This window comes from Spea bombifrons, chromosome 1 (genome assembly GCF_027358695.1).
Source record: "Spea bombifrons isolate aSpeBom1 chromosome 1, aSpeBom1.2.pri, whole genome shotgun sequence".
Taxonomy (NCBI): domain Eukaryota; kingdom Metazoa; phylum Chordata; class Amphibia; order Anura; family Pelobatidae; genus Spea; species Spea bombifrons.
The window spans coordinates 142,289,649-142,315,602 of record NC_071087.1 but is presented as its reverse complement, the minus strand read 5'-3'; the positions used below and the strand labels follow the sequence as shown (position 1 = coordinate 142,315,602).

General features: G+C 41.4%; 1 protein-coding gene across 1 annotated transcript; it reads right to left on the bottom strand.

Annotated features, from left to right (window-relative positions):
* Positions 1 to 251: 251 nt before the first annotated feature.
* Positions 252 to 23,969, bottom strand: ANKRD34B (ankyrin repeat domain 34B). The gene is made up of 2 exons (XM_053457826.1): positions 23,866 to 23,969; positions 252 to 2,365 (listed from the first exon to the last, which is right to left on the bottom strand). The coding sequence occupies exon 2, from the start codon at positions 2,327 to 2,329 to the stop codon at positions 758 to 760; it is 1,572 nt and encodes a 523-aa protein (XP_053313801.1). The 5' UTR covers positions 2,330 to 2,365; positions 23,866 to 23,969; the 3' UTR covers positions 252 to 757.
* Between the last annotated feature and the right edge of the window lie 1,985 nt (positions 23,970 to 25,954).

Genomic DNA, 25,954 nt, shown 5'->3' with positions numbered 1-25,954 from the left:
CAAAATGTGTTGTGTGTGTATCACAACTTCCACAAATGAATCAATACAGTGTAAATGTATATGCACAACTTTCAGATTTGTATTATAGGGTGCCCATCAATAAATGTGTATTAAGTCACTTCATGACCCATATAACTGACCTAAACATTATTATTTAAACGTATTTGTGATATATATGCTGGAACACAGTAGCAGATCCCAGTGTTACGGAGTGCTAATGTTATGGATAATGTCACATTCTTTTATAAAGTGCATGTATTCTATAAAAACACATCTTGTGCATATTATGTGCACTCAAACAACCTGATTAGGATTGAAACAAAAAGATCTTGACAGGCATCTCAAAAAAGTAGCATCCCTATATGTAACAAGAAACACGGGAATTATTTGTATTGAAAGAAAGCCTGATATGTAAGTAATTGAGTGACGTTCATGATGAAATGTGGCCGTTCAACACCTGTCCCACTCATTAGCAGTACCGCCTCAGTCAGCTGCAGCTTCATTCTTCCCAGTATGTATTTGGGGGTTTGCTAAGTTAATGAAAACTGCAAAAGGCAAGGCAGTAATTTATTTATATTGTGGAGAAACTGTAATTACTGCTAAATAACAAGCGCTTGGTTGCTTGAATAATTTATCCAGCATAAGCTGAACAGATGCATTTTCTTTACAGAAAAGGTCTGAAGCAACTGTGCATCAGGTACAATTTGAAAATAGACCTTGTTAGTTGATTCCGGAAATCAAATCTTGATTGACGACACTAGCCAATGATCTGTTCAAAGTTCACGAGCTGCTTAATTTGTTCTGTGTGCATGGAATGCCTCCGAAGCAGCATCTTCTTGCTTTTCGATTCCTTTGGGTAGAGAGGAGCCGAAGGAATGAGGGGTTTTGACCCTGTAGGAATGAGACCGGTAAGTTTGTTGTGGCCACTAATATCTGGGATGGGTGGGTGAGGGTTCACATTAAGAGGTGGTAGGAACCCAGGTCTAGTCTGAGCAATATGATCTAGAAGCAAGGCTCCAGAGCCTCTTCTTTCTAAAATGGCATGGTTCCGTCTGCTTAGGGTGGTTACAGAGACACTCTCCAAAGACTCCCTGGAGCCAGACAGCATGGGTGGTGGAGAGAACATTTTCTTCTTTTCCAGGAGAGATTTGCTGTCCTCTGTTGCAATGGGTCCCGGACATTTGGTGAGCTGAGAATCAGAACTGTAGTGGTTTGCTCCTAAATTTCTCCTTTGAACTATGCTTCTTAAACTTGAAACAGACATTGAGTGCATTGCTTCTGGGTCCTGGTCTACAGGTACTTCTGACTTGTTAGGTGCCCCTTCTGTATATAGTGAGTGTGAATGAATTTCATCATACGACATTTTTCGTGGTCCTGAACTGTCAAATGTTTTTAAGAGGTGGACAGCATCTTTCACATCAATGCTCTGGTGTCTAGTGAAGTAACGTTTTGATAAGACGGAGCTATTTATCTTAAGTGATAGTTCTTCTTCTGGGGTGATGTCTTGAAGTTCCTCTTGCAGAGAGGATACTTTGTGTTGATGCAACAAAGAAGGTGGAATCTTCAACCAAGGCTCAGAGTGTAACCTCTGGAGAAGTGGTAGCTTTGCTCCACCATGCACCAAATGAGGTTTCTTTGTGGGAGATCCTGGCTCGGAAGAACCCTTGAAACCACTCGAAGTGTCGGCTTCTTTAAAGCTAAATAGCTCCTTTTCTGCCTCAAGAGCATTGGACATTGGAGTGGGAGAGGTTTTCAGCTCAATTTCCGATGGTGATGTACAAGGGCTCAGACAATTGGATGAATCCAGCCCTGGTGACGGTGGGACATTTAGATACTGTCTTGTAGTCTGGCGTCCAGAAGCAGACTTATCTGTTGTGATGATTATAACCTCTTTGCCCTTTGCTTTGCAAGCATTGAGTAGAATCTTGAGTGTCTCCCTGTCCTCGGAATTCACAGCATACACCAGGGCAGAGAATCCAGTGTGATCCTGTAGGCTGGGGTCAGCTCCACTTTCCAGAAGCAAAGAAACCACTCCTGCACCAGCATTTTCCAGGCATGCATGCATCAAGGCAGTTTTTCCAAACTTATCCTGGATATTAGGATCCGCATTGTTCTCCAGTAGGTATTTAATCATTTTCACTTTGCTTACACTTTGGTTGTCTACATGTTTGGTCTTACAAGCAATCATTAACGGGGTTTCTCCACGATCATTACTTTCGTTTATGTACGCGCCTCCTTCTAGCAACAATCTGGTAAGACGGAGTCTACATTGATACACAGCTTTAATAAGAGAGTTGCCTTCGGTCGTCACATCTACTGTTTCATCCATAGTTACCTGTAGCTTCTCACTTTGGTAAGCAAATACCTGTTAAAGATAAAGAAAGACACAATAATTAACCACCTAAGTGTAAGTGTATGTTTCATCAAACACATTTAAAATGACTCATAGTTTAAATATAACATTCAGAAGAACATGCAATCATCCTTTTAATCCCAAAAGGTAACCAGTGACTTTTAATTAGAAGTTAAAAAATAGCTATCTTCCGGATAATAAGTCCTCCCCAGAGAGTCTTGGAAATGTCATAATGAGAATGTGTTCTGAATGATAAAATAATATAAAATGTACTGCTAACACATCATGTTTCAGGGGAAAAAATAGATTGATGGTCACATCATCAGTCCCATAAAAGCCAAGGGGACACTTTTTTAGGCCACCACGCCAGAGCACTAAGACTACGCCACACTCCGTTTATGTGCATGCTAATACACGTTTGTACACCTTTATGTGCATAGAAACATAGAGTTTGACAGCAGATAAGAACCATTCGGCCCATCTTATCTGTCCATTTTTCCTGAATCAGACCTTAATCAGTCCTTGGTCTCGTCTTAGATTCATGATAGCGTTATGACTGCCCCATGCATGTTTAAATTCCCTCACTGTGTCACTCTCTGCTACGTCTGATGGGGGGCTGCAATATCAACTGGTGAGCAGGTTGTGAAAGAGCGTTCTCGGCGAGGTCTCTGCCGGGAGGCTGAACAGATCTCCACCACCATTACAGTCCCTGGCAGCTGTCGAAGAGGCGCTGCTACCACAGCATCTGCATTAAAGATGGCCCTGCTTCAATGAACCTTTGCCATAACTATAACAAGGCTTGTGAAGTGGAAGATCCATCACTAATACTATGCTGCAAAGTGTTCCACATACCATCACCGTATGAAAACACGCATTGTAAAATATGATTTGTTTTGATAGAAGGAACATTCATGTGGCTTGCATGCCGTTAAATAATGAACAGTTTATTCTTCCGAACTAACACAACATTTCATTCAAGAAAGTGCCTCCTAATAGCACAAAGCTTTCAATATTTACTAACCAATTCCACCCACAGATCACCAGTTCCTACATCTATTTATTTGTGCAGAAACACTTTGTGTAGGAATTTAATTCACAGTTCTTGGATGAGAATATAAGGGAATTTTAGGTATACCGTCCACATCCAAATTATTTCAGAGAGAAGGAGAAACGTGAATGTAAAACGAAAGAAAGCAAAAATAAAAGCTGGAACGCAGAATTATTTCTAAGTGTACAAGTAATGTATACATACAGAGTACATTTAAGAAAGCAGGAGTTGTGCCTGACCACCCACGCACTGTTTTGAAAGCTAACCATCTGAATACCACCAAAAATAAATACTGTTTTTCTCTCAAGTCGATTATATCTGCTATATAAAGTCAGTTACATGATTTCAAGAAATAGGAAGACTGTGTCTTTCTCAATCAATATATATTTATATATTTATATACACATACACCAAATATTGATTTGATTTAGATTTTTCCTCTGTTCACCCACTTTTCATTTTGTTAAATGATAAAAATAAAGTGCTAATATGTTTATTTTTAAAAGCATTCTTACGGCAAAGCATAAACTTAAACTAAAAAACTTTACATATTACAGTTTAAGAGTTTGGGGTCACTTAGAAATGTCATTGTTTTTGAAAAAAGGGATTTTTTTCCCATTAAAATACAGCGTAGATGTAAGTTTTAAACTTAAACTTTGATCAGCGAACACAACATGCGTTCGGAACACAGGAGTGATGGGAGTGATAAATAGCCTATTTACATTCAATAGCCGTGACAGCAACAGCTCTCCTATGATAACATTATAAAAAGTTTTTAAAGTTACGAGCTGCTACTGCGCCCTTGTGACGTGTTAACAATCCCCGTAATAATAATAATAATGATATAACGTTCTGTGTTCTCTTCAGCACCCCGGAGAGGGACTTATCTGAACATAATGTTGCGTCTCAGAAGCCTGTTAAACTTGCCTATGTCTGACATTGTTTTCAAACTGGCATCACTAGCGCGTTACATCAAATTTAGTCAATTGTCTCTTGATTTCGTGAATAAGGTTTCTTAGGAGTAAGCTTATACTGGACACATCTAGCATGTGGCTTTTATAAAACCTACTTTAGGAATTGAGAGCACTAGTACCATTCTGTGTATATATATATATATATATATATATATATATACACACACACACACACACACACACACACACACACACACACACACACACACACAGTTTAGAAACCTGTACATTAAACCACAATAATGCTTTCTGGTTCATCTTTTGGGATCAGACCTTTATAAAGGTTTTGTGCCGTAACTCGTTTGTCGAAGCCATTCCTTTTCATAAGAGCGGAAAACATAATAGGGTTTATAAAATGCTTTTGATGATGATATAAAGATGCCCCAGGGTCACTTATGCTATTTCTGTCTAACATCAAACACCTTTTAACTGCAGACAAGGCTTATGTAAGATCGGACGCATAGCCCCCTCTGAGAATCTCACAGTTAAGCCTTTCAAATACCACCTGGGTTTATAAATACATAATTCACAAATAGAAAAATACACATTTGGTTTACCGAGATACTCAGTTCTGAGTACAGTGTAGGATTAGGCAACATAACCTGGAAGCATTTGAGGCAGTGAACTACTATTGTGTACAGTTCTAGTCACCTTATTATTAAAAACATACTCATTTAAAGAAAATCTTTGAGCAATAATCACTTTTTTTAAAGAAAATCCTACTGGAGATAAATTTGCTGCCATAACAATGCAACTGGATATAACACAACATATTATCTGTTAATATACGTAAAGAAAATATCTTTAAAAGTTATATTGTAAATGGATTTGCTTTATTATTGCCCCGTGTGAAGAGGCTAACGTCATGGGTTGTGTGGAGCCCTCTAGTGACCATTTTGTAAATTTGCACTTTTGAATGGGATGTGAGAAACTATTTTTGTATTGAATGTCCTTATTACTTCCCAGATAACATTCATATGTACAATGTGCTGAGTGCAGCTAGGCATACAGGGCCCCGTTGTGTATATAACTATAATAAATATGTTTCTTATTCCACTATCTGCACCTCAGAGATGACATTTTTAATAGGCAGTTTTTGGTTCAGTTCAATGCAAATTCCCTAAAAGCGACTGTTTTTTCCATTTATTGTAGCCCCTCTAATTGTAAAGCCATAAACTGTCTTTACAAAATATAATGATTCTCTTGAGTCAATTTTTAGTTCTCTATTGGAACCCAGAAGTTTTCCTCCCTGTAAAAGTATCACTTCTGTAAGTGAGCAATGCATTTCCGATAGTATATAAGGAGACTCCATTGCTGAAGCTTTATTCCAGTGTTTGATCATTTATATCTAGATTTACACTGCCCACTGCAGGAAGCCCACTGGGCAGGGCACAAAGTAGGAAGCCCACTGGGCAGGGCACAAAGTAGGAAGCCCACTGGGCAGGGCACAAGGTAGCAAGCCCACTAGGCAGGGCAGAAGGCAGGAAGCCCACTTGGAAGGGCACAAAGTAGGAAGCCCACTGGGCAGGGCACAAAGTAGGAAGCCCACTGGGCAGGGCACAAGGTAGCAAGCCCACTAGGCAGGGCAGAAGGCAGGAAGCCCACTTGGAAGGGCACAAAGTAGGAAGCCCACTTGGAAGGGCACAAGTTAGAAAGCCCACTGGCAGGGCTGAAGGCAGGAAACCAGGAACCCTACAGATACAGGTGCAGGGCCAAAGCAAAATGGTCCACAAACTTCAATGCAAAGGCCCTGACTGTAGGGCAAAGCTGGATTAAACAGGCAGGCTTCGATCCAGAAAACAAGGCTCAGCTGGATGTAATGATTAGGGCTGGGCGCTCCAGAGTGAGAAGGGTTACATCCAGGTAAGTAGAGGCAGCTGGTCTGGCTGACAGGGTTGAATCCTGAATTTATTGTCAAATAAACAGAGCATGGTTTTAATGACAGTTTGGCAGTTGTCCTTTTTCTAAAAAGCACCTTTTATCATCTCAACCCAACCAAAAAAAAAATGATTGACTTTGCATTGGTTCCAGCACCTGTTTCTGTTTTTTTTTTTTTTTTTTTTTTTCCATTTTCCCTTGATACAGCCACAGTGGTTTATTTATGCCTGAGGACCCCCAACTCTATCCTTTAAAGCTTCACATGGGAGCCACAAGGGGGGTATGGACAGCAAATGGAGGGTGGAGTTAGGTTAAGAAAGGGGCCGGCACACCAACTGCTGGGTGGAATTAGCTTCAGGAAGGCACAAGTTTTAAATCTGTTGGTCATTATTTTACACCTTCTGCTCCAGTTTGTAGCTTGCTGAGTAGATTTGGTTGCGTGTATACAGAGTCATCAGATTTACTGTGATGATAAACAAATTTGCTAACAAAACAACAGCTGGAAGAACCGGGAAAAACATGACTGCCTCATTTATCAACATAATAAATATCCTTATAAACAATATTATTTATTAACCAAAGGAGTGTTTTACATTATATGCAGTGGCAAGATGTCTAGAAAACCCTCCTAAAAGGAGGAGGAAAAAATTCGAATAATTATTTATTTAGCAAAACAGCATCACAAGGTAATGGGAACAAATCTGCATTTGTATGATGTCTGAATCAATTTGACTAGCTCTACGAGGCACATCTTAATTCACGTAAACAAAAAAATCTTGAAAACTGCATATTTCATTTTGGAAACAAAAAGGTGCAAATGTAATTTTAGGGCTTGTGGGGCTTCATACAGCTCTGCTGCACCTCCTGGGTTGGATGAGAATGAATAATGTATTGTCGCTGGCCCTAAAAGGGTTAACAAATCTTTCCTTCCTCTATATAGTGTGCCTCGTAGAAACATAATGACATTTCATATGTAAATATTTCTGTATTAAGCAAATATTAGAAAATGCTAAGAAAATATAGTCAGGTTACTGAGAATAAGGACAATTAAACAGAGGCCAATGAACACGTAAGACATTTTTATGGTTCTCATTCATATACCAGACCACTTTTTTCTGTTCTCCATTTAAAACATAAGCATATCAAATTCTGAAATCGGGAAATGCAAACCAATTCATTATTTAACTAAAATGCAAAAAGTCTTGTAAAATAGTTTGTATTGTGAATTTAGAATTTATCTCACAGGAAATGCTAATGTAGAAACTGAAAAAATATCATACATTTAAGTTAAAGGATTTTCATATTTTAATGTGTTAGTTCCATCGGCTTGTTACATCACCGAGCTATACCCTATGCAAATATTGTTTCATTGTAGTAGAAAACTTATCTATATATTTAAGGTTCAAGGATTTTGAGTATCTCTACACAGATATAAAACGATGTTTCATAGCGACATTATATACAAATTCTCAATAGGCTAATATCTGTAATCATGTAGCAAGCATCCAACAGATAGCTGGCAACATTCAGCACAGAAGGCCAGTCCAGTCATGTGGCCCAGTAATAAAGAACCTCAAAACACATCTGATAGAAACAAGCCCCATGTACACAGTGCTGTCCAGAAATAACATTTATATTAAAAAACAAGGTGCAGATAAATGATCCGGTCATCATGGAAATGCCACAAAGCTCCTTCAAATAGTACACATCAAGGTGGCAATATGTACAATTGCTATGAAAAAGTTTTTGGTAGTGGCCTCATATTATTAAATTTGCCCGTCCCCTTGTCAGCCCCCTACCTAAAACCTTTACTTACTAAACCTCCCAACATTTCAAATATTGAAATCAGGACGCCCACATAACCCAAAGATCCAGGGCTGGCCTGACAATGGAGCCAAGTGGGGCAACCACGCCCCAAGCCGAGAAGAGAGAGAGAGAGGGCGCCAAGTGGTTTTATCTTACCAAGTTGTCAGTACACGCTCGGCGCCCCTCACTCTCTCCTCTGCGAGCCCTCTAGCTCGGACTCGGTGCCGGTTTGTAATGTTGAGCGCCGGAAGATGACAATTTCCTGCGCTCAGCATTACAAGCCGGCACCGAGACCGAGCAGGGAGACTCACCGCAGGACTGCTGAAAGGTAAGTACGAGGGGGGGGGTGGCATTTTAAACTTCGCCCCAGGCGGCATTTTGTCTTGGGCCAGCCCTGCAAAGATCCACCTAGTGGAGCTCAGCTTCAGAGTGTCAAAAGGTGGCCGCAGCACAGACGTCCATTGATTTTACAAACCTCAGGGCCGGTCAGGGGGGTCAGAGGATCTACCCAACCAGCCCATGTTCATCATTGCCCACAAAAGCAGGACACTCCGGCAGCTACCCAGGACAGAGGGACAGTGCCGGAAAATCAGAACTGTTTCCAAAAAATTGAGTTTTGGGAGACATGCTTCCACAGTTTTAAATAGAAAAGCATTGAATTTCCATGGTCCAACTCACAAACTGCCAAGTTATAAAGGAACCCTCAACCTGAAGACCTCATACACAGCAGCCCTCAAGAGATGAAGGTGAGTTCCTGTGGGTATAAGATGTTAGAATATTTAGTTACAGTGCCTATGATGTTAAAATACACATTCTGCCTTATTATCATTTAAATAGACTTCTATTTAATCAGATAATGGAATGTGAAAATTAAAATTTTCTCATGTTTACAGTAAATGAATATAAAGTGTGCTATTTTTCCTACTGTACCAAAAATATCCCCTTAATTTGTGATTGCTTCATTTTATGACCGTTTTAACAATCCACTAATATTAGGCAGTCATTTCTAGCTGAATGATATAACATTCAATGTTCACTTCCAGCATGCAGAAGGTTCCTTTATTTCAGCACCATGGACAGGGGCATATTATGAACACACTTTTTCAGGTATGAGCGTCTCAGAAGTAGGGCTGCAACAACTAATCGATAAAATCGATAATAATCGATAATGAAAATCGTTGAATAGAGGAGGCAGAGTGGTGTATGGGGAGGGGGAGGAGGCAGAGTTGTGTATGGGAGGTGGGAGGAGGCAGAGTGAATTTCAGGGTAGCAGAGTAATGTATCTGGGGGAGTTAGAGTGGTGTATGGGCGGTATAATGAATTTCAGAGTGGCATATCTGGGGGAGGCACAGTGGTGAATCGGGGAGTATAATGAATTTCAGGGTGGTGCAGGGCATTTATGGGGGGCGGAGTAACATATCAGGGTGCACAGTGGCATATAGGTATAAGGCATTAATGGGGGCGAGTGGCATGTTGGAAGTTATAAGGCATATCTGAGGGGCAGAGTGGCATATCTGGGGGTAAAAGGTATTTCAGGGGGCTCAGTTGCATATCACTGGCATATAAGGAGTATAAGGCATATTGGGGGCACAGTGGCATATCAGGGGGCACAGTGGAATCTCTGGCATATAGGAGGAATAAGGCATATCTGGGGCAGAGTGAGGAAGAGGACCAAGCGTACTGCTAATGAGAGGGAGGAGAGCAGCCTGTGTCTGAGGGCACAGGAAACAAAAAGACGCCGAAGCAGCAGCACAGACAGCTCCGAACATGAGAAAAAGCGCTGCAAATACAGCGAGAAAAACAGCTAGATTCTGGGGAAGCAGGAGAAAGAAGGAGCGGAGGAACATCTGGAGGAGCGCAGAAGGGGAAAGGTTCCCATGAAAAGACACAGGAGTGAGGTAGAAAGTGGTGTTACTGGGAAGAAATTTCAGAGCCTTCTCCCCATGACGCCCTCCAGCTTCATCTTCCATTCAGTGCTGGGTGAAGGGGGGTTTGGAAAAGTCATGTTGGCTTCTGTACCTAGAAGAGACTCTATGGTAGCGGTCAAAATCATCTGCAAGAAAGCCGTTAAACCCCTGTACCTACTGAAGGAGAGGAGAATCCTGGAGATGGCTCGGGACAGCACGTTCCTGTGCCACGGATATGCAGGCTTCCAAACGCAGACCTGTGTGTTATTCGTGATGGAGTATATGGCAGGTGGAAGTCACCTGTCATATTTGAGGAGGGTGGGCTGCCTCCCCGAAACCACAGCTGCATTTGATTCGCCTGAATTATTCTGCCGGATCCAGTTCCTCCACGCTCACGGAGTTATACATCGGGACCTGAAGCTGGACAACATCTTGCTTGACGGAGAGGGCCAAGATCTGAGATTTTGGTCTTGTTGCAGAAGGCATTTTTGGAGCAGCTGACGCTGAGGAACAGTCAATTACATGGCCCCGGGAATGCATCTAAAGAGAGCATACGGTGTTGCCGTGGACTGGTGGTCATTCGGGGTGATTTTATTCTGCATGCTTAACGGAAGGTTACCGTTCTATCACAGTAACTGCCAGGAAGCAACAATCCGTTCCATTGTAAATGAAAGCCATCGGAATGTCAAAGACATCTCAAAAGAAGCTGCGGACATCCTGAAGCATCTTCTAATGAAGGATCCTGACTTTCGCCTCTGGATCACGGGGTGTATCAGGTGGCATCCATTCTTTCAGGACATTAATTGGGAGGATATAAAGAGCCGCCGTTCAACTCCCCCGTACCGGCCGACATCAGCATCAGATCTCCGCTTGAAGACACTTCAGGAGATTCCATCAGTCTTGTTGAGCACAGAAGACACGTTCTCTTCATCATCCTCTTCCTCGTCATCGAGCAGCCAGAGTCTTTCTGGCTTTTCCTTTGTGACTCCAGCCCGGATGGCCTGAAGGATGGACTAAGCCCTGGCCAAGTGCAGAAAACATAATATTCAAGAAGGGATTTTTTCCCCAGTTTGTGTCAAAATTGGAAAAAGACACAAACTGGGTTTTTTTCCCTTCATAATTAATAAATTATGGATTTTGAAATGACTTCCGTTACTCAATGCTGTTCAGTCTTTGATTCCTTAGGATGTCTTTAATAACTTTCAATATAATCCATCACCTCCTTCCTCGTCAGCATCTCCCAGTCCCAGGGCTGAACCCGGTATCATTGACCTCGAGTGACACATTTTGGGGGCCACATCCCTCCTATATGTATTCATTTAACTAGATTATAATATTCACAAATCCATTACAGGTGTCAATTCTATTCCCCCGACGGCCGTGCAAACCGGTAACAATTTACTACAATGTATCACCTTATTACATCACAACCTCTCGGCGCTGTACATTATCCCAACAACTCGTAATCACCAAACAGAGTTCACAGGACTCATCGTTAGCATTTAGCCTTAATCTCTACCCCGATGTTGGGTATAAAACAGGAATATTAAGGGCTGGGGCTTTAGCAAGAATTTGCATTTAGTGGCCTAGAGATCTATGTACACGGAAAACATTTAAAAGAAGGATTATGTTTTTCATTTACATTTCATTTAAATTGAGATTGAAAGAGGGACTGTCCCTTTACTAGCGTTCAAAAGCTTTTGGGGTCACTCAGCTGTTTTCATGGAAAACGAGAAAATTATTGGCCGTAACATAATTGCTAAAGGGTTTTCTAACCATCAATTAGCCTTTAAAACCTAAATTTGGATCAGCGAACATAACGTGCCATTGGAACACAGGAGTGATGAGAGTGATAAAGGGCCATTGGAGCACAGGAGTGATGGGAGTGATAAAAGGCCATTGGAACACAGGAGTGATAAAGAGCCATTGGGACACAGGAGTGACGGGAGTGATAAAAGGGCTTCTGTACACCTATGAAGAGATTCCATTAAAAATCAGCCGTTTCAGCTACAATACTCATTTACAATGTTAACCCTGTCTGTGCTGGATTTCTGATCCATCTCATGTTATTTTAATGGACAAAATTTACTTGACTGCTTAAGCCCATAACCGGAGGGCTAAAAATTAAATCAATAGATCGAACCTGACCAAGGTCATTCCCACCGGCATGAATAACCAAAACTATATTAGACGGAACCAACCTGCGCAACAAATGCAACTCACGAGACAGCTGATCCCAGCGAAGACCCCGAAACCCCCGCCAATGGATGCGGACTCTGTCATAAGGGAAACTTAGATTACATACATAAAGAAAGGGGAAAGAGGTAAGATTCACCTCTTACACCCAATCTAACCCTTATAGCTGCAACAATGTTGCAGCTACCCACCAATGAAAAGAGACCCTGACTGCAGCCCTGTGCATGGGCCAGCAGTCATGACCCCCTTCCTTATTGGTCCAGGGGGGCCCCTTTCCTTTCACATAAAAGGGCAACAGCAAGAAATAAACAGATATGGGAAAGGCTGAACTTGATGTCTTTTTTCAGCCTATCTAACTATGTAACTAATACATATATATAGATTCACTGGCCACTTTGCTAGTACTGGGTTGGATCCTCTTTTGCCTTCAGAGCTGCCTTTATTCTTTGTGGCATACTTTCTACAGGGTGCAGGATACATTCAATTCGTAATAAGGGGTCCAAAGTGTGCCAAGAAAATGCCCCCCACACCATTATACCACCAGCCTGAACCGTTGATACAAGTCTGACCCGTATAAGGGGTATAAGGCATATGTGGGGGGCGAGTGGCATATCTGGGTTAAAAAGCATATCAGAGGGCAATATGGCATATGGGGGTATAAGGCATTTCTGGGGTATGAGGCATATCTGCAGGGTATAACGCATATCTGGGAGGCAGTGTGGCTAGCCTGGGCTCAAATGTGCATAACTGGGGGGCAGGTTGGGAAAAAGAAACAAAAAATGCATTTTTCTGAGTTTTTTTATTCTGCTGTTTGCTTTTAACACCCAGTTTGTTTATTAAATTATTTTAAATAAATGAAAAATGTACATTTATTTTTTTATCCGATTAACCGATTAATCAAAAAAATAATCAGCCAACTAATCGATTATGAAAATAATCATTAGTTGCAGCCCTACTCAGAAGTCTGGTATACTTTCCTATATCTGACATACAATATATGGACAAAAGTATTGAGACACACCTCTTAATCATTGAATTCAGGTGTTTCAATCAGACCGATCGCCACAGGTATATAAAACTAACCATAGCTATAGGTGCACATTGATAAAGGAGTGTATGTAACCAAAACGTATGTGCTTCCACCATGCCCGTCATCACACGTATTAGATGTGTGGATTCACTTGCAACATCCCTGGAGCCCTGTGTTTTCTTTTCTTGGCTTAATATTCTGAAGTGTGTCGGAGAACCCCCCACAGCTCTACCCTTTAAAGCTTCACATAGGAGCGTGTGGATAGCAACTGGAGGGTGAAGTTAGGTTAAGAACTAGTGGGTGGAGTTATGTTAAGAAAGGGGCCGGCATACCAACTAGTGGGTGGAATTAGGTTAAGGAAGGCGCTGGCACAAAACTATTGTGTGGCCTCTAAGTATGGAGTTTAAGTAACTTAGGAGTCAACCCGATTTCATACAAGCCATGAAAAAAGTTTCATTATTGCAAATATATATATATATTTAACAAGAAAATATGGAATGCTAACAAAAGAAAATATACTTAAGATACTACTTCAATCTTTACCTAAAACGCAAATACTCTTGTAAATGTTTTATATTGTGAATCTAGAACTTTCACACAGGAAATGCTAATGTTGAGCTTGAAAATACCATACATTGAAGTCAATTTTTTTTTCGATTTTAATGTGTTAAAATCGACTTGTTACATCACCATGCTATATCGTATGCAAATATTGCTTCATTGTAGTAGGATACTTCTATCTATATATATTTAAGATTCACACAAATGAAGGCATCTCTTCACAATGATGTTTTATAGGTACATTATATACAAATTATACATAGGTAACAACCTGTTGTTTTGTGAATGGCAACATTCAGTCCAACCACATGGCCCAGTAACACATCTGATGCCCCACAACACATCTGATGCCCCATGTACACTATCCAGCCCTGCGCAGAAAGAGAATTTATAGAAAAAAGAGATAAATGATCCAGTCACCATAGAAAAGCCACAAAAGGTTTCAGGTAGTGGACCCAAAGGACCACCTTGTGGATCTCAGCTCCAGGCCACATGGGAGCTGCAATGGAGACTGTTGCAGCAGAGACCTCCATTGGTTTTGTAGCTCTTTGGGCCTAGAGGATTTACCCAATCTGCCCATTGTCACCATTGCTCGCAAAAAGCAGGGCAGTTGGGCATCTAACCAGGACAGAGGGACAGTATCACAAAAAAACCGACTCTTAGGAGGCATGTGTAGAAAAGAATTGATTTCCCATGGTTGCAAACTGTTGATTCAATGGCCAAGCCGCTATTGACTTGAAGTCAAACTCACAGGCTGCCAAGTTAGAGATGAACTTGTAGACCCTCAGCTTGAAAGCCCCAGAAAAAATGGTGTCATGGGATGTAGGCCTGAATGTGAGTTCCTGCTGATAAAAGCTGTTAGAGCATGTAGTTCCAGTGCCTATGATGTTAATGTCACCTACATTTATCATGACATTCCACTTATACGTTCTTTTACTATATAAATAGATTTGTATTCAAGAATGTAATGTAATATGAAAATTAGATTTTTCTCAAAGGGGAAAGAAAGTGTGTTAAAAATTGGCATTTTACCTAATGTACCAAATATATCCCCTTAACTAATTATCACTTCCTCAAGTCACACTCTAATTGATTATGCAAAATATACATAGATAACAATAAACGCTATCGTGTGAAATTCAGTCGCTTAGGCAACCAGAGACCCTAGCACTCTTTGTTCTGTGAAATGATGGTAATGCTATTTCTCAGTAATAAACAAAAATATTGTATACAAGCTTTAAATGACATTAGAGTGCTCGAGATGCCTCTGCATACGTGTATAAAATGTACTATTAATTGCATGTTCTTCTCAGATAATATGGCTCACCTACAGAATCCAGAAAGGCAGCATGGGTAATGATTTGCTTATAAGAAAGAAAAAAAACAAAACAAATAACCCAATTACTAGTAGTTAATTATTACATAATAACAGCTCGTTTATTCATATTTAACTTGTGTGTAGTTAAAATGCTATAATTAGCCATAGACAGGGGTATTACAGATGGATTTTTTTTGGAAAACCAGAGGAATAACTAAAATACCTTTCAAAAATGTATCACTTACAACGTGAACTTAAAGCAGCAAATATTTTCTTTGGTGTCTCATTCCTAATACATGTTCTCAGATTTACAATGCACTGGTGCTGCTCCCACTGCTATTAAACCAACACAGCACTGACATTGCTTTGTTCTAGAGATTATCCTGATTATGGGGGCTTTTCTTCTCCTTTTTCAATAAGGAGCTAAAGTATATTATGCTCTTCTGCTTTTTGTGATAAACCTGTCTATATATTTCAGGAGATTACCTTTTGTATCATGGATCCATAACAGAAAGGTAGAGACACTTTGTAACAGAACCCCATATATAGGGGCCAGTTGCAGATGCACCCCCTGGGACCTTTGTAGTTATAGCACCCATCTAGACGATTAATCATTTTAGCCAGAGAAGCATGTGCAGTTTATAAGCCAATGAATACACCATCTCCAGGTATGTTGGATTTGCCCTAACATTAAGGTGTCCTTATGTCATATTTAGCAAAATCATAATTGCACATTGATATCTTCATTATTATCCTTAAACAGCGTCACTTAATACAGAGGTCACAGGCATAGTCTATGCGTCTATGAAATAAGCCAGCACATCCATGTTGAAGTTACAGTAGATGCCAACACTGCTATTAATAAAGATTACATTTTCACTAACATGTTTAGTTTGGAGAAAACAACACACATGCAACTTTTTCAGATCCACAATATCACATCCTAAAGTGCTGTTCTCAACTTTCCGACGATATCTAATACATCCATATTACAGTTTTTCAGTTGTGTTTACTGCTACTCATTTCCTCAATCTACAAAGAGTTAATGTCCCTTACCAGGAATGAACTGGTTATAGGTCAGAAGGCTGGTCAGGCTGGACCTAATTTTCCATTGCAGCATGTAGTACATTTTCAGACTTTTTCTATATTTAGATTTAGATACCTTACAAACAGTTACCAATTGGCAGGTTAAATTAGGTAAATTAGGTTACAGTAGGTATTATGATACCTACTTTTACCACTTCCTGTGTAAGAAATCTCTATAATGCATAAGGGGCATAATACAGTAGTCCCTCTTGTGTAAAAAAACTAAATAAACTAATTTAATAGTAATTTCAGATTTAAAAAGCAGCGTAAAGGTATCAAAAACTCAGCTAACGTGACTACAACTGGAACAGTTCTTTCAAAGTCCTGCTTTCAGGATCTACATTATTATTCTTGTTATCTTTTCCTCTGTATTTGTAAAGATCTGATTTAATAGAAGCAATAGTAGAAGGTCCAGGGAGCATTGTATCATTTTGATTTTCTACTACAACTGTACAAAAGTATATAGTAATACATTTAAATATTACAAAGTGTTATATAAAGGATATCAACTACCAATTAATTATCCTATACTAATTAATCAACAAATTATTTGAAGCAAATAACGCAAAAACACAGATGATGCTTCCTGTTGATTTGTAGCCCAGATGGGAAAATTGTTTACTTAGTATAAGTCTACTAATTAGCCTTCTAATTGTGAATGACGGAACAATGTGACTTTCAGTTTATGAACAATCATTTTTGTATTTTGGTTACACGCTGCATTCTTGCATTGAAGATGGACAGATGACTCATTGGAGCATAAGCTTGTGTTTTTGCTTTGTCTTTCTTCACTTTCTCATTTAGTGTACAAGGGGCTTTTTCTATATTTGGCACCCCCTGCCCCACCACACAAAATGTAAAAACACCCACTCGCTCATTCTTACTCATGCTCTCTCACTTTTTCTCTCTCACTCTTAGTCGCTCTCTCACACTCTCTTACTTAATGTCTAACTACCTTCTCCCCTGAATGCTTCCATGTCTCCTTTGCTGCAGCTTCGCTTCCTTTCTTGCCTCCTCTTCTTCTATCTTCTTTTTCGTCTGCTTCTCCCAATGTCTTTTTTCTTCATCCACTTCTCTATAAACCAGGCCTCCTCGAGCACTTCTAGAAAAGGATGGAGCTTTCCATGCACACCCTCTTCCCTGACTGGAAGAACAGAGGAGCTCCATCCTTTTGTGGAAGTGCTCCAAGAGGTCAGAATGACGCTCCCTAACCCCAATCTAATTCTTTGTCATCTGACTGTATCTGTGCATATGATTGGCTGCGGCAGCAATCACATGCACGGAATTGCAGGGAATCTGCTGTAGGTTGATTGCTCCGGTCATTTGTCCTCTGGGAGCATCTTTTCAGGACATTCTTAGTACGTCATTGGTCACAAAGGGTTAAAATTGATACTTAGATTGGTATTAGCATGTCTAGTAGTTAAAATCGAGCAGTAAAACATCTAGCACGGATGAAAACACCAATGTAAATAAGAGTACATTTACAAAATAGAAAAACTAAAATATCTCCAAACTATAATGAAAAAAAAATTAAGCAGAAAAGGGCTGTATAATCTCAGAACAGGTTAATAAAGATAAATTGAAGGACCCACTATAATATCTACTGCCCCAACAAATGTGCCCCTATTTAGACACCGGAAATGTCAGGGTGTATGTAGGACAGAAAAAAATAGAATTTGGCAAATGCTGAGCCTGAGATTATTAACCATTAAAAAGCCTTTTGTAAAGATTCTATGTAACAAGTCACCAAATGTGTAACCAAGTGGCTCTTATACCGGTCCTCATTATTTAAAGATATACCTAATTGAGTCACAGTTCCAGACTGTGTGACCCCAAGAATCCTGAGATTTGGGGGAAAGCCCTGAGGCTCTGGGTCAAACCCAGAGGGTTCTCAGGTATGTAGCTCTGATTTCAGACTTTTTCGGAACACTTACAAAACCGCTTATAGTTTTATAATCTGCCTGCAGACATTTTGACCATGAAACAAAAATGCAGCTTTATCACATTGCTTACAATCAACCTTTGTGAGCCCCTCTCAAAATTCAGATTCTGTATGAGAAAAGAGAATAGATGTATTTTTGTTCCTTCCATTGAAAAACAAGGACATTTTATTATAGTAAATACATCTTTTATTATCCCCCCCCCTTTTTAATATCTTTGTAGCGATCACAGAGGCCTTCCTGTAAGTCTCAGAACACATTAAATCCCTGCAAACCGCATTTAAAATTAGTAAGAATAAATTCCTTATCTCTTCTTAGGGTGAGGATACATTTTGCTAAGATGTAAACAGAAAATAAAAGAAGGGTAATTAGGTACAAGTGATTTCGGGATCATTATTCTTCCTTAGAAATATGTGTTTTTTCCTACCTGTGCCCATCTGATTACACAAACATACAACGCATTCAAAATAGACACCCACATATTTCTAGATAACTAGATAAAATAAGACAACAAATTAAACAGCTTTCGCCATAGCACTTATGCATGTATCCATCATCTATTATCCTCAAAATATAAAAAGACAGATCTGAGCTAATATTGTCAAGACGTGGGGATTAGCATTTTCAATTATACTGCTAAAGTAATTCTTGACTGCGGCCCCCATTGGGCTGTTGTCTTAGTTCATTAACAGAAAGGCTAGTCACATAACCTCTGTAAAGGGAACGTTCAAAGCACTGAAAATGTTATAATGCCACTAGCAATCAAACGCAATGCTCAGCTGGGTATCACAACTGCTTGTGGTGCCATATCCTCCATAAGTCAAACAAGGGAAAGTGTCTAGAGCCAGCACTGTATTTATCCTCGGTGCTGACCTAGGCCTAACCCAGGGCAACACCCCCCCCCAACATCTTGGTTCTTAATGTTGAGTGTGCATGGTGTTAACGGGACAGCTGGGGAGATCATTGATTTTCCATTGAACACTGGCACTACACGGAGCCTGGCCACCCAAAATGGCGACTGGTTCCCAGTTATGCGGTGGAGGGGCCTCCACCCTCCCTTGGCCTGGTCGCTTTGGGCCTATTCGGCCTATTGTGGTCTCCAGATCTTGGAATCTATGATGCGGCTTCTTGCGTGTATATAAGCCCTGAAGAGTCTGTCTTTGGCTTGTATTAGTACTGTAGTGACCTGAGAGTAGCCTGTGACCTACATTCTAAAGCTGCGTCTAATAATAAGACTAGTTATATTAACTAGTTATTTACTAATAAGCGTACCTGGGAACGCTGCTCCTCCAGGTCAAGACCCGAATCCTCCAGGTCGCAGGAGCGGGGTCTTGACACGCCCCGCTCCCCACCCATTTTTCCATTTAATGGAAGTGTTTCCCGCTGCCGTCAGCGGGAATGCCCCCAACATCAGCGGGACCGCCCACCGACGCCAGCGGGACCGCCTGCTGATGTCAGTGTGCAGTCCTGGCCGCGTCCCGCAAGGGAAGGCTCCGGGTAGCCGGAGCCCAGAAGTTCCCAGGTATGCTAATAAGAAAAAGTTAAGTTTGGTTGTGGTACCTTATAAAAAAACATACATTTGCTAGCTACACAAACATATGAAAAAAGGTAAACTTTCAAAAGTTTCCTTTCAATTCCAGTGTTTCCAGGTTTCCGGTTTTAGTTACCATAGTGACAAGATAATGAGGCAAGCTCCAAGCTGGAAACCGATGTAAGATAGTCGGTAACTAAGCAAGTCCAGGTAAAAATTGATTTATTTGTATAAAAGCCTGTAATATTTGGGGCAGGGCGTGAACATTTTAATCCAGGACTGTGACCTGTGTGGAAGTAATGAGTCAAGCATCACCACGTGTGTGAAATTGGACAACATACCAGCCCAGGACATATGGCCAATTATGATACCAAGAAACAGAGGCAGCAGTGCATGGACCGGGTTTAATACAGGCAGAATCATCTAGGAAAGAGGAATGCTCATCGTTTTAACAACAAATACCAACCAGAAAGACCATTTCTATCTAAGGAACACTCGCAGTGGAGGTTTTGTCTGATGTACTACTCTTAGGATCAGGTAATGATCCCAATACACCCCTAACCGTTCTCTTTGTTCCTCTCATAACTAGCATCTCTCTTCTACTGTCATTATCTCTTTCCGCTCCTGTATTCAGGATTTCACACACGCTGCACCCCTTCTATGGAGTTCTCTTCCCCGTTCTGTCAGACTTTCTCCCTCAAACGCAACTTGGAACAGCTCTCTGAAAACCCACCTTTTTCAAAAAGCATACAAACGTTCTTCTTAAGAATCCCAGCCAGCATCCTAATCAAGCCATCCCAACGATCAACAACAGATTACCAGACCCATCCAAGCAGTCCTCTCCTATCGTTTCACTTCCCCCTCAACAGCGAGGCCCTCGTCTCCTTGTGTATTGGAGTTTGTATTTGAGTCCAGTTTGTTATTGTGTGTGATTTTAAATTATTCCACTGATTGCTACACCGCTACTGAATCTGCTGGCGCTTCTGTATCACGCTTCTGTATAACAGTTTCCATTGTAAAGGCATTCTTACACGGGAAGCTTCACTGAACTTGGTCATGTTTGTGTGAATTAAGTGCACGCTAAATGGAACATGTGTGTACATGAGTGCAACGGATTCCCCGGAGGTATCCAGAAATTGATCCCAGCAGGCATCCTAAATATATAACAGCTTGTACGCTGGGCACTAATGACAAAGAGAGGGACAAAGCCTAAATACCACCTTAAACCCAAAACACATGAGAGCGGGATGCCATCCACAAACAGGACTACTGCAGAAGTCTCTAGGACATGTACACGTACACGTGTGAGTGATTCAGCTAGCAAAGGGTTTTTATACAGTTATTCCTACCCCAAATCTGGAGTATGCCTGCCTAACACATATTAAGTTAATAAGGACAAGTGCAATTTTAATAAATGCATTATGCAGGTTTACAGATTTTAATGTATCCCTGAAGTATAAAGATGAGATCTGATAATCCTACCACAACATACCCCGAAAACAAGGGTTTATTGACATTATTCTAAAAATCTCTGATTCAGCCTTCTGATTAACATGGGCGACTGTTCGTGGATGTTACTGAAGTAGAGAATGAGACCATGATACAGAGTGTGTAATCAGCATGGAGCAAAAATCAATTGCAGGAGGTGTTATCACAAGAGGGAAACAATTCAAGTAAGAAATTAATCAAAGGATCTGGATAATCACTTCCAATTGATTGGCCACTTTAGCTGTGATTGCTAATTTGTTTTGCATTTTAATAACTGATCTTCGAGTGTATGAACTGATTACCTACGGCAAATAATCGATTAGTGGCGATTGATAAAATTCTGCTATTAAAAGTGTCATGCACACATCATGCGCTATAACAAACATTCTGTTGTAATGTCTTATCCGTTGCGCTATGACCAGTCAGTGTTCTTCCACATCTAGACACCGAGAACCCAAAATGAACACGTTATAAACAATTTGATAACTATTACCACAAGGTGTTGCCGTGTACTCGCCTACATTGGATTTATGGGATGATTAAACACAGGGGTGCATTTTTTAGGGGTAGAGTCAGTTCTCTTTTACTTGCACCGTATGTCCTCTGTGCTGACCACTGGGGCACAAAGTCTCAGCGCTCTGTCTCAGAAGGATGAGTGGGTGAGGAGGAAAATGTGTTGGCTAGGCACAGGCCATCGAAGAGTAAATTGGGCCGGATACAAGGGAGAACTTATCTCCTCAACTGGCCCATTGGACTTGCCTTCTTAGGCAAAAATAAGTCCACAAATAAGCAGGGTACCTATTTCTGGGCTGGCACCAAAAGAAGACTCTACTCAATCCATGATCCACAAACAGTCAGAGGCTCAGAATGTTAATACTGGATATTGAAGCTGATAAGAATACCTTTGTTTAATGCTGAGTATAATAGAGCTTCTCAAGGTTGCTCCCTCAGCAACTACAAGATCAATCAGATCATTTAGGGATCTCCTCAAATGAACACAGGTGGATCATTCATGGTCTCTGATTTGGACCTGCAGCCCAGGAGAAAATACATCTTTTTAAATACTTTTCTCCCCCTGCCATGGCAGATTTCAGGTTAGGGACAGATGTTTCCCAACGGCTGAAGTGCGATTTTGATGTTGGCCAACAGACAGCTGAGCCCAGTGGCCTCCTCTAAAGTTTGGTAGGAGCTGAGTATCGGAGTGGAGAGAGAGAGGCATCGATTAAATAATAAATGACAGCGGTAGAACACAGACAAACCAATTGTTTGAGATAGGAGGCCTTTTAAACCAGTGGTATAATTTGAAGGCTCAGTAAATGACCCCGTCACGGGGATACGCATGAAACCGTAAGCACCTTCAGCTCGTAGATTCACTTAGAAACGGCGTTTAACTATCTGACATATAAATCTCAGATGGATTTATCGGACGCAGCAGCAATTTTCTAGTTGTAGAAATATTTTTTAGTGCCTCGGGTTCAGATAATATAGTTTTTTTTTCTGGGTAAAAAAAATAGTGAATATGTGAAGAACCAGTTCTGTGGGATGCTTTATAAAAGCAAAATACAGTGAGTGGCAAAATGAAAGCCTTCCAGATGTTCGTGGACTACAACTCCCATGACACCCAGTCAGCTGATGGAAATGATAGCCCTGCATTCAATGGGTTACCTGGCGCATTTTGCAGACAAAAGTGTGAGCCGTGAGCCAGTATAATGGGTTGCAATCTATTAATATATAAATTATACACAGAATGTTATAGTCCTCTAAGGTGCAAACCCTGGACAGAAATGTTTGTTGTAATAAATCCGTTGTATATCTGCGACAATCTGTAGATGGTATGACGTTGTACGATGCCAAGAATGGGGAGTCAGATGCCCCTGATCTAGATGCCTACAGTTCATTGAAACAGAAGCTTAGGCCAGGGATCTTCAGTAGCGAGTGAGCAAGTACCGGTAGGTCAGCACCTGCTTTGACTACTCTTTCACCACACTGCCACCAGGACCCGCAAGCTCTATATCTGAAGCAGATCCATGAGGCTGGTGGTTTAGGTACCGACGCTTATGACATTTAAATCCAAAATAAGATCCTTTAATCACAAAAAGCCATTTTTACTTTCTGTAAATTTATCCCGCTATTAAGAGAGTTGCTGAGGCTATGCTATGCCTGCTGATGTGGAAATCGCGACTCTGCTGGCACTCAAAGGGTCAAAAGAAACCGTAAGCTCTTCCTCTGAACCTCTGATTTTATTTATCACTGGCTGCTCAATCTAATGTTAATTTCCTACTTCATGTACCGTAAAGCCCACGATCACCTTACAAATCCACGCCATAAATGCCACCTGTTGACTTCCACCTGTTGGCCCCAGTAGGCTCCCTCTATATACTGCCTGATGGGTTTCTATAGGGGTTCGTTCAGTTTGCTTGCTGCAGAGTCAAGTTAAAAAAATTCCTCCAAACATTATCAGCCTCCAGGCACCTGCGGCAGGGGGCAAATATTTAAGTTCTACAATCCGGAAAGTAAAGGGTGCTGGGAGCCAAAGGAAGGGGCTGAAACAGTACCTGGTAGTAGGTGATGATCTGCCCCTAGGCAGGGCAAATTGGGAAGATGATCAGGGCAGTTCCTATAAACTGAGCATCATGGCAGATTCAGAGGGGTTTCCAAACTCTCATCTTCCTAACAAGATCAATAAAAACTGAAACAATCAAATAAATAAAGTTCCATAGAGATTTGGGGCTTTTTCTTCTCGCCTTACCTGATATTACATCCAGGTCCCAGTAAATCCCATCACAGACCTCCCAGTCCGGATCGCCGAGGTTTCTCCTCCTGCAACCAAAAGTGCTTTCCTTTAGGGGTAAAGACTTTCGCATCCAGGTTGTGGAGGTCTGCCCCCCGGCGGGGTAGGTGGCTGAGCGCCGGCTCTCGCTGGTGCAGTGGCGGCTCGTATACTGTCCTCTGCAGCTGTTCTGCAGCCCAGCGCCGCCTCCGCTTCCACCTCCGCCTCTGCGAGTGACTGTGTGCCCAGGAAGCTGCAGCGAGCGGGGAGCGCAACGCCAAGGCTGCCGGGGAGATCTCCTCCGCCTCCTGGGGATGCAACAGGGATCTGGGGGCGGCACAAGCCGACAGAGGCGGTCAGGAGCAGCGGCAGAGGAGGGAGAGACTCTCGCCCCCGGTGATGTGCTGCATGTGGGGGAGGCTGCGCCGGGAAGTTGCAGATGTGAAGCTATGCTTCAGTTTGGGTCAGGGGAGATCACTGGGGTGATGCTGCATACCCCGCACTCTCATGTGGACTCCAGCTCCCAGCACGCTCAGCCAGATAAAAACAACCACCCCAATCTTTACTCTTCCTACTACTACGGAGGAACTCTGCCCCTGCGAAGTTTGACACTTGCAGGGGCAGAGGGGGTGGGTACACCATGAAAACTAAAATAAGTTGTAGTTCAGACCTCCTGCTTCAGTTTGGTTTAATCATAGGGAGGATGTGCAGGAATTCTCCAATGTGTTAACTTTGGTGCAATGTCGTAAAAGAGATGCTATCACCATAGCAACCAGTGGGATGCCTGGGCTTGGCTTTGGGCTTGGACAGTATCAAGTTAATGATTTTCTGCATCCCGACAAAATATTCTTCATATAATATAAAAGCAGGATATCAGGGTTTTAGGCGGATACACAAGGAAGAATTAAGACCAGCAGAGTAGGGTCAGAGCTTGTGGGGTTTGGTAACATTCTTCTCCCCATACAGTTACTTTCCTTTCAGTAACTAATATTTGCCATTATCTCTTGGTTTGCCCAAGTAACAAAAGATGAAGCCCACCACCTCCTGGTCTTCAAGTCATAGCGACCAATGCTTTAAGTAGGTCTTTGGGGAGGACTAAAGCATCTCCTGGTGACTATGAGTTCAGTGAAGCCTGTAACTCAGAATATCGTGCTGAACTGAGACCTTTGAGCCTTTTAGTTAGTACGCTACCTTTCATAGTGTCTCACGATTGGAGTTGCCTTCCGAAGCAGGTAAGAGATTTTCAGGTCATGCGCGACCTTATGACCCAAGCGTTAAAAAAATGCTACCTCCTTCCTCGTGTTAAAAAAAAAATATGTTTCTGCGTACCTAACATTCAAGCAGAAGGTCAGAATTAACGTTAGAGATGGGGGGGGGGTTTACACGCAACATGAATATCCTGAAGCCTGCTTGTCTGCCCTGATTTCTGGCCAATTCACAGGTATAGTAAGTTCAGAAGATGCCATCGAAAGCGCCCACTCCCAATGAAAACATATTGAACCTACGGAAAATGTAAAATGATAGACAAAGTAAACTTCTGTTACATCTGAAAGGCAACAAGAGGGCTTAATGCCCTTATTGCCCTCCAAACTAGTATTGGGTACAGTTCTGGCGACTTCATCTCCAGAAGGATATTGACACGTTGGAGAGCGTTCAGAGGAGAGGGTTAAAACTCCTAACATCAGGAACAATGGGCAGACTAGATGGGTCTTATCTGCCGCTAAATTCTATGTTTCTATGTAAGCAATAGTTCGGAATGATTCTTTTTTTTTTTGCCGTGTCTTGCACGCAGCTGTTAGTGGAAACTTTCCATTATTACTGTGCACACGGATGAGTAACGTGGATATAATAGGCAGAGACATTGCAGTACAGTGATGTGGTGCAGTGAGTGTAAAAAGAAAGAACATCCCTTATTTAGCAAAAGAACGGTGATCCTTTAGGGGGAACATTCCCGGCAGGAATACTCAGGGAATCATATAAATTTGGATTACTGAAAATACTGTAATTGTACTGTACAATTTTTACATGATTGTCGATTACGTACCTAGTACCATCCTGATTCAAAGGA

Coding starts and splice junctions, on each gene's coding strand:
- ANKRD34B (XM_053457826.1), bottom strand. CDS start 2,329: ATGGATGAAACAGTAGATGTGACGACCGAAGGCAACTCTCTTATTAAA.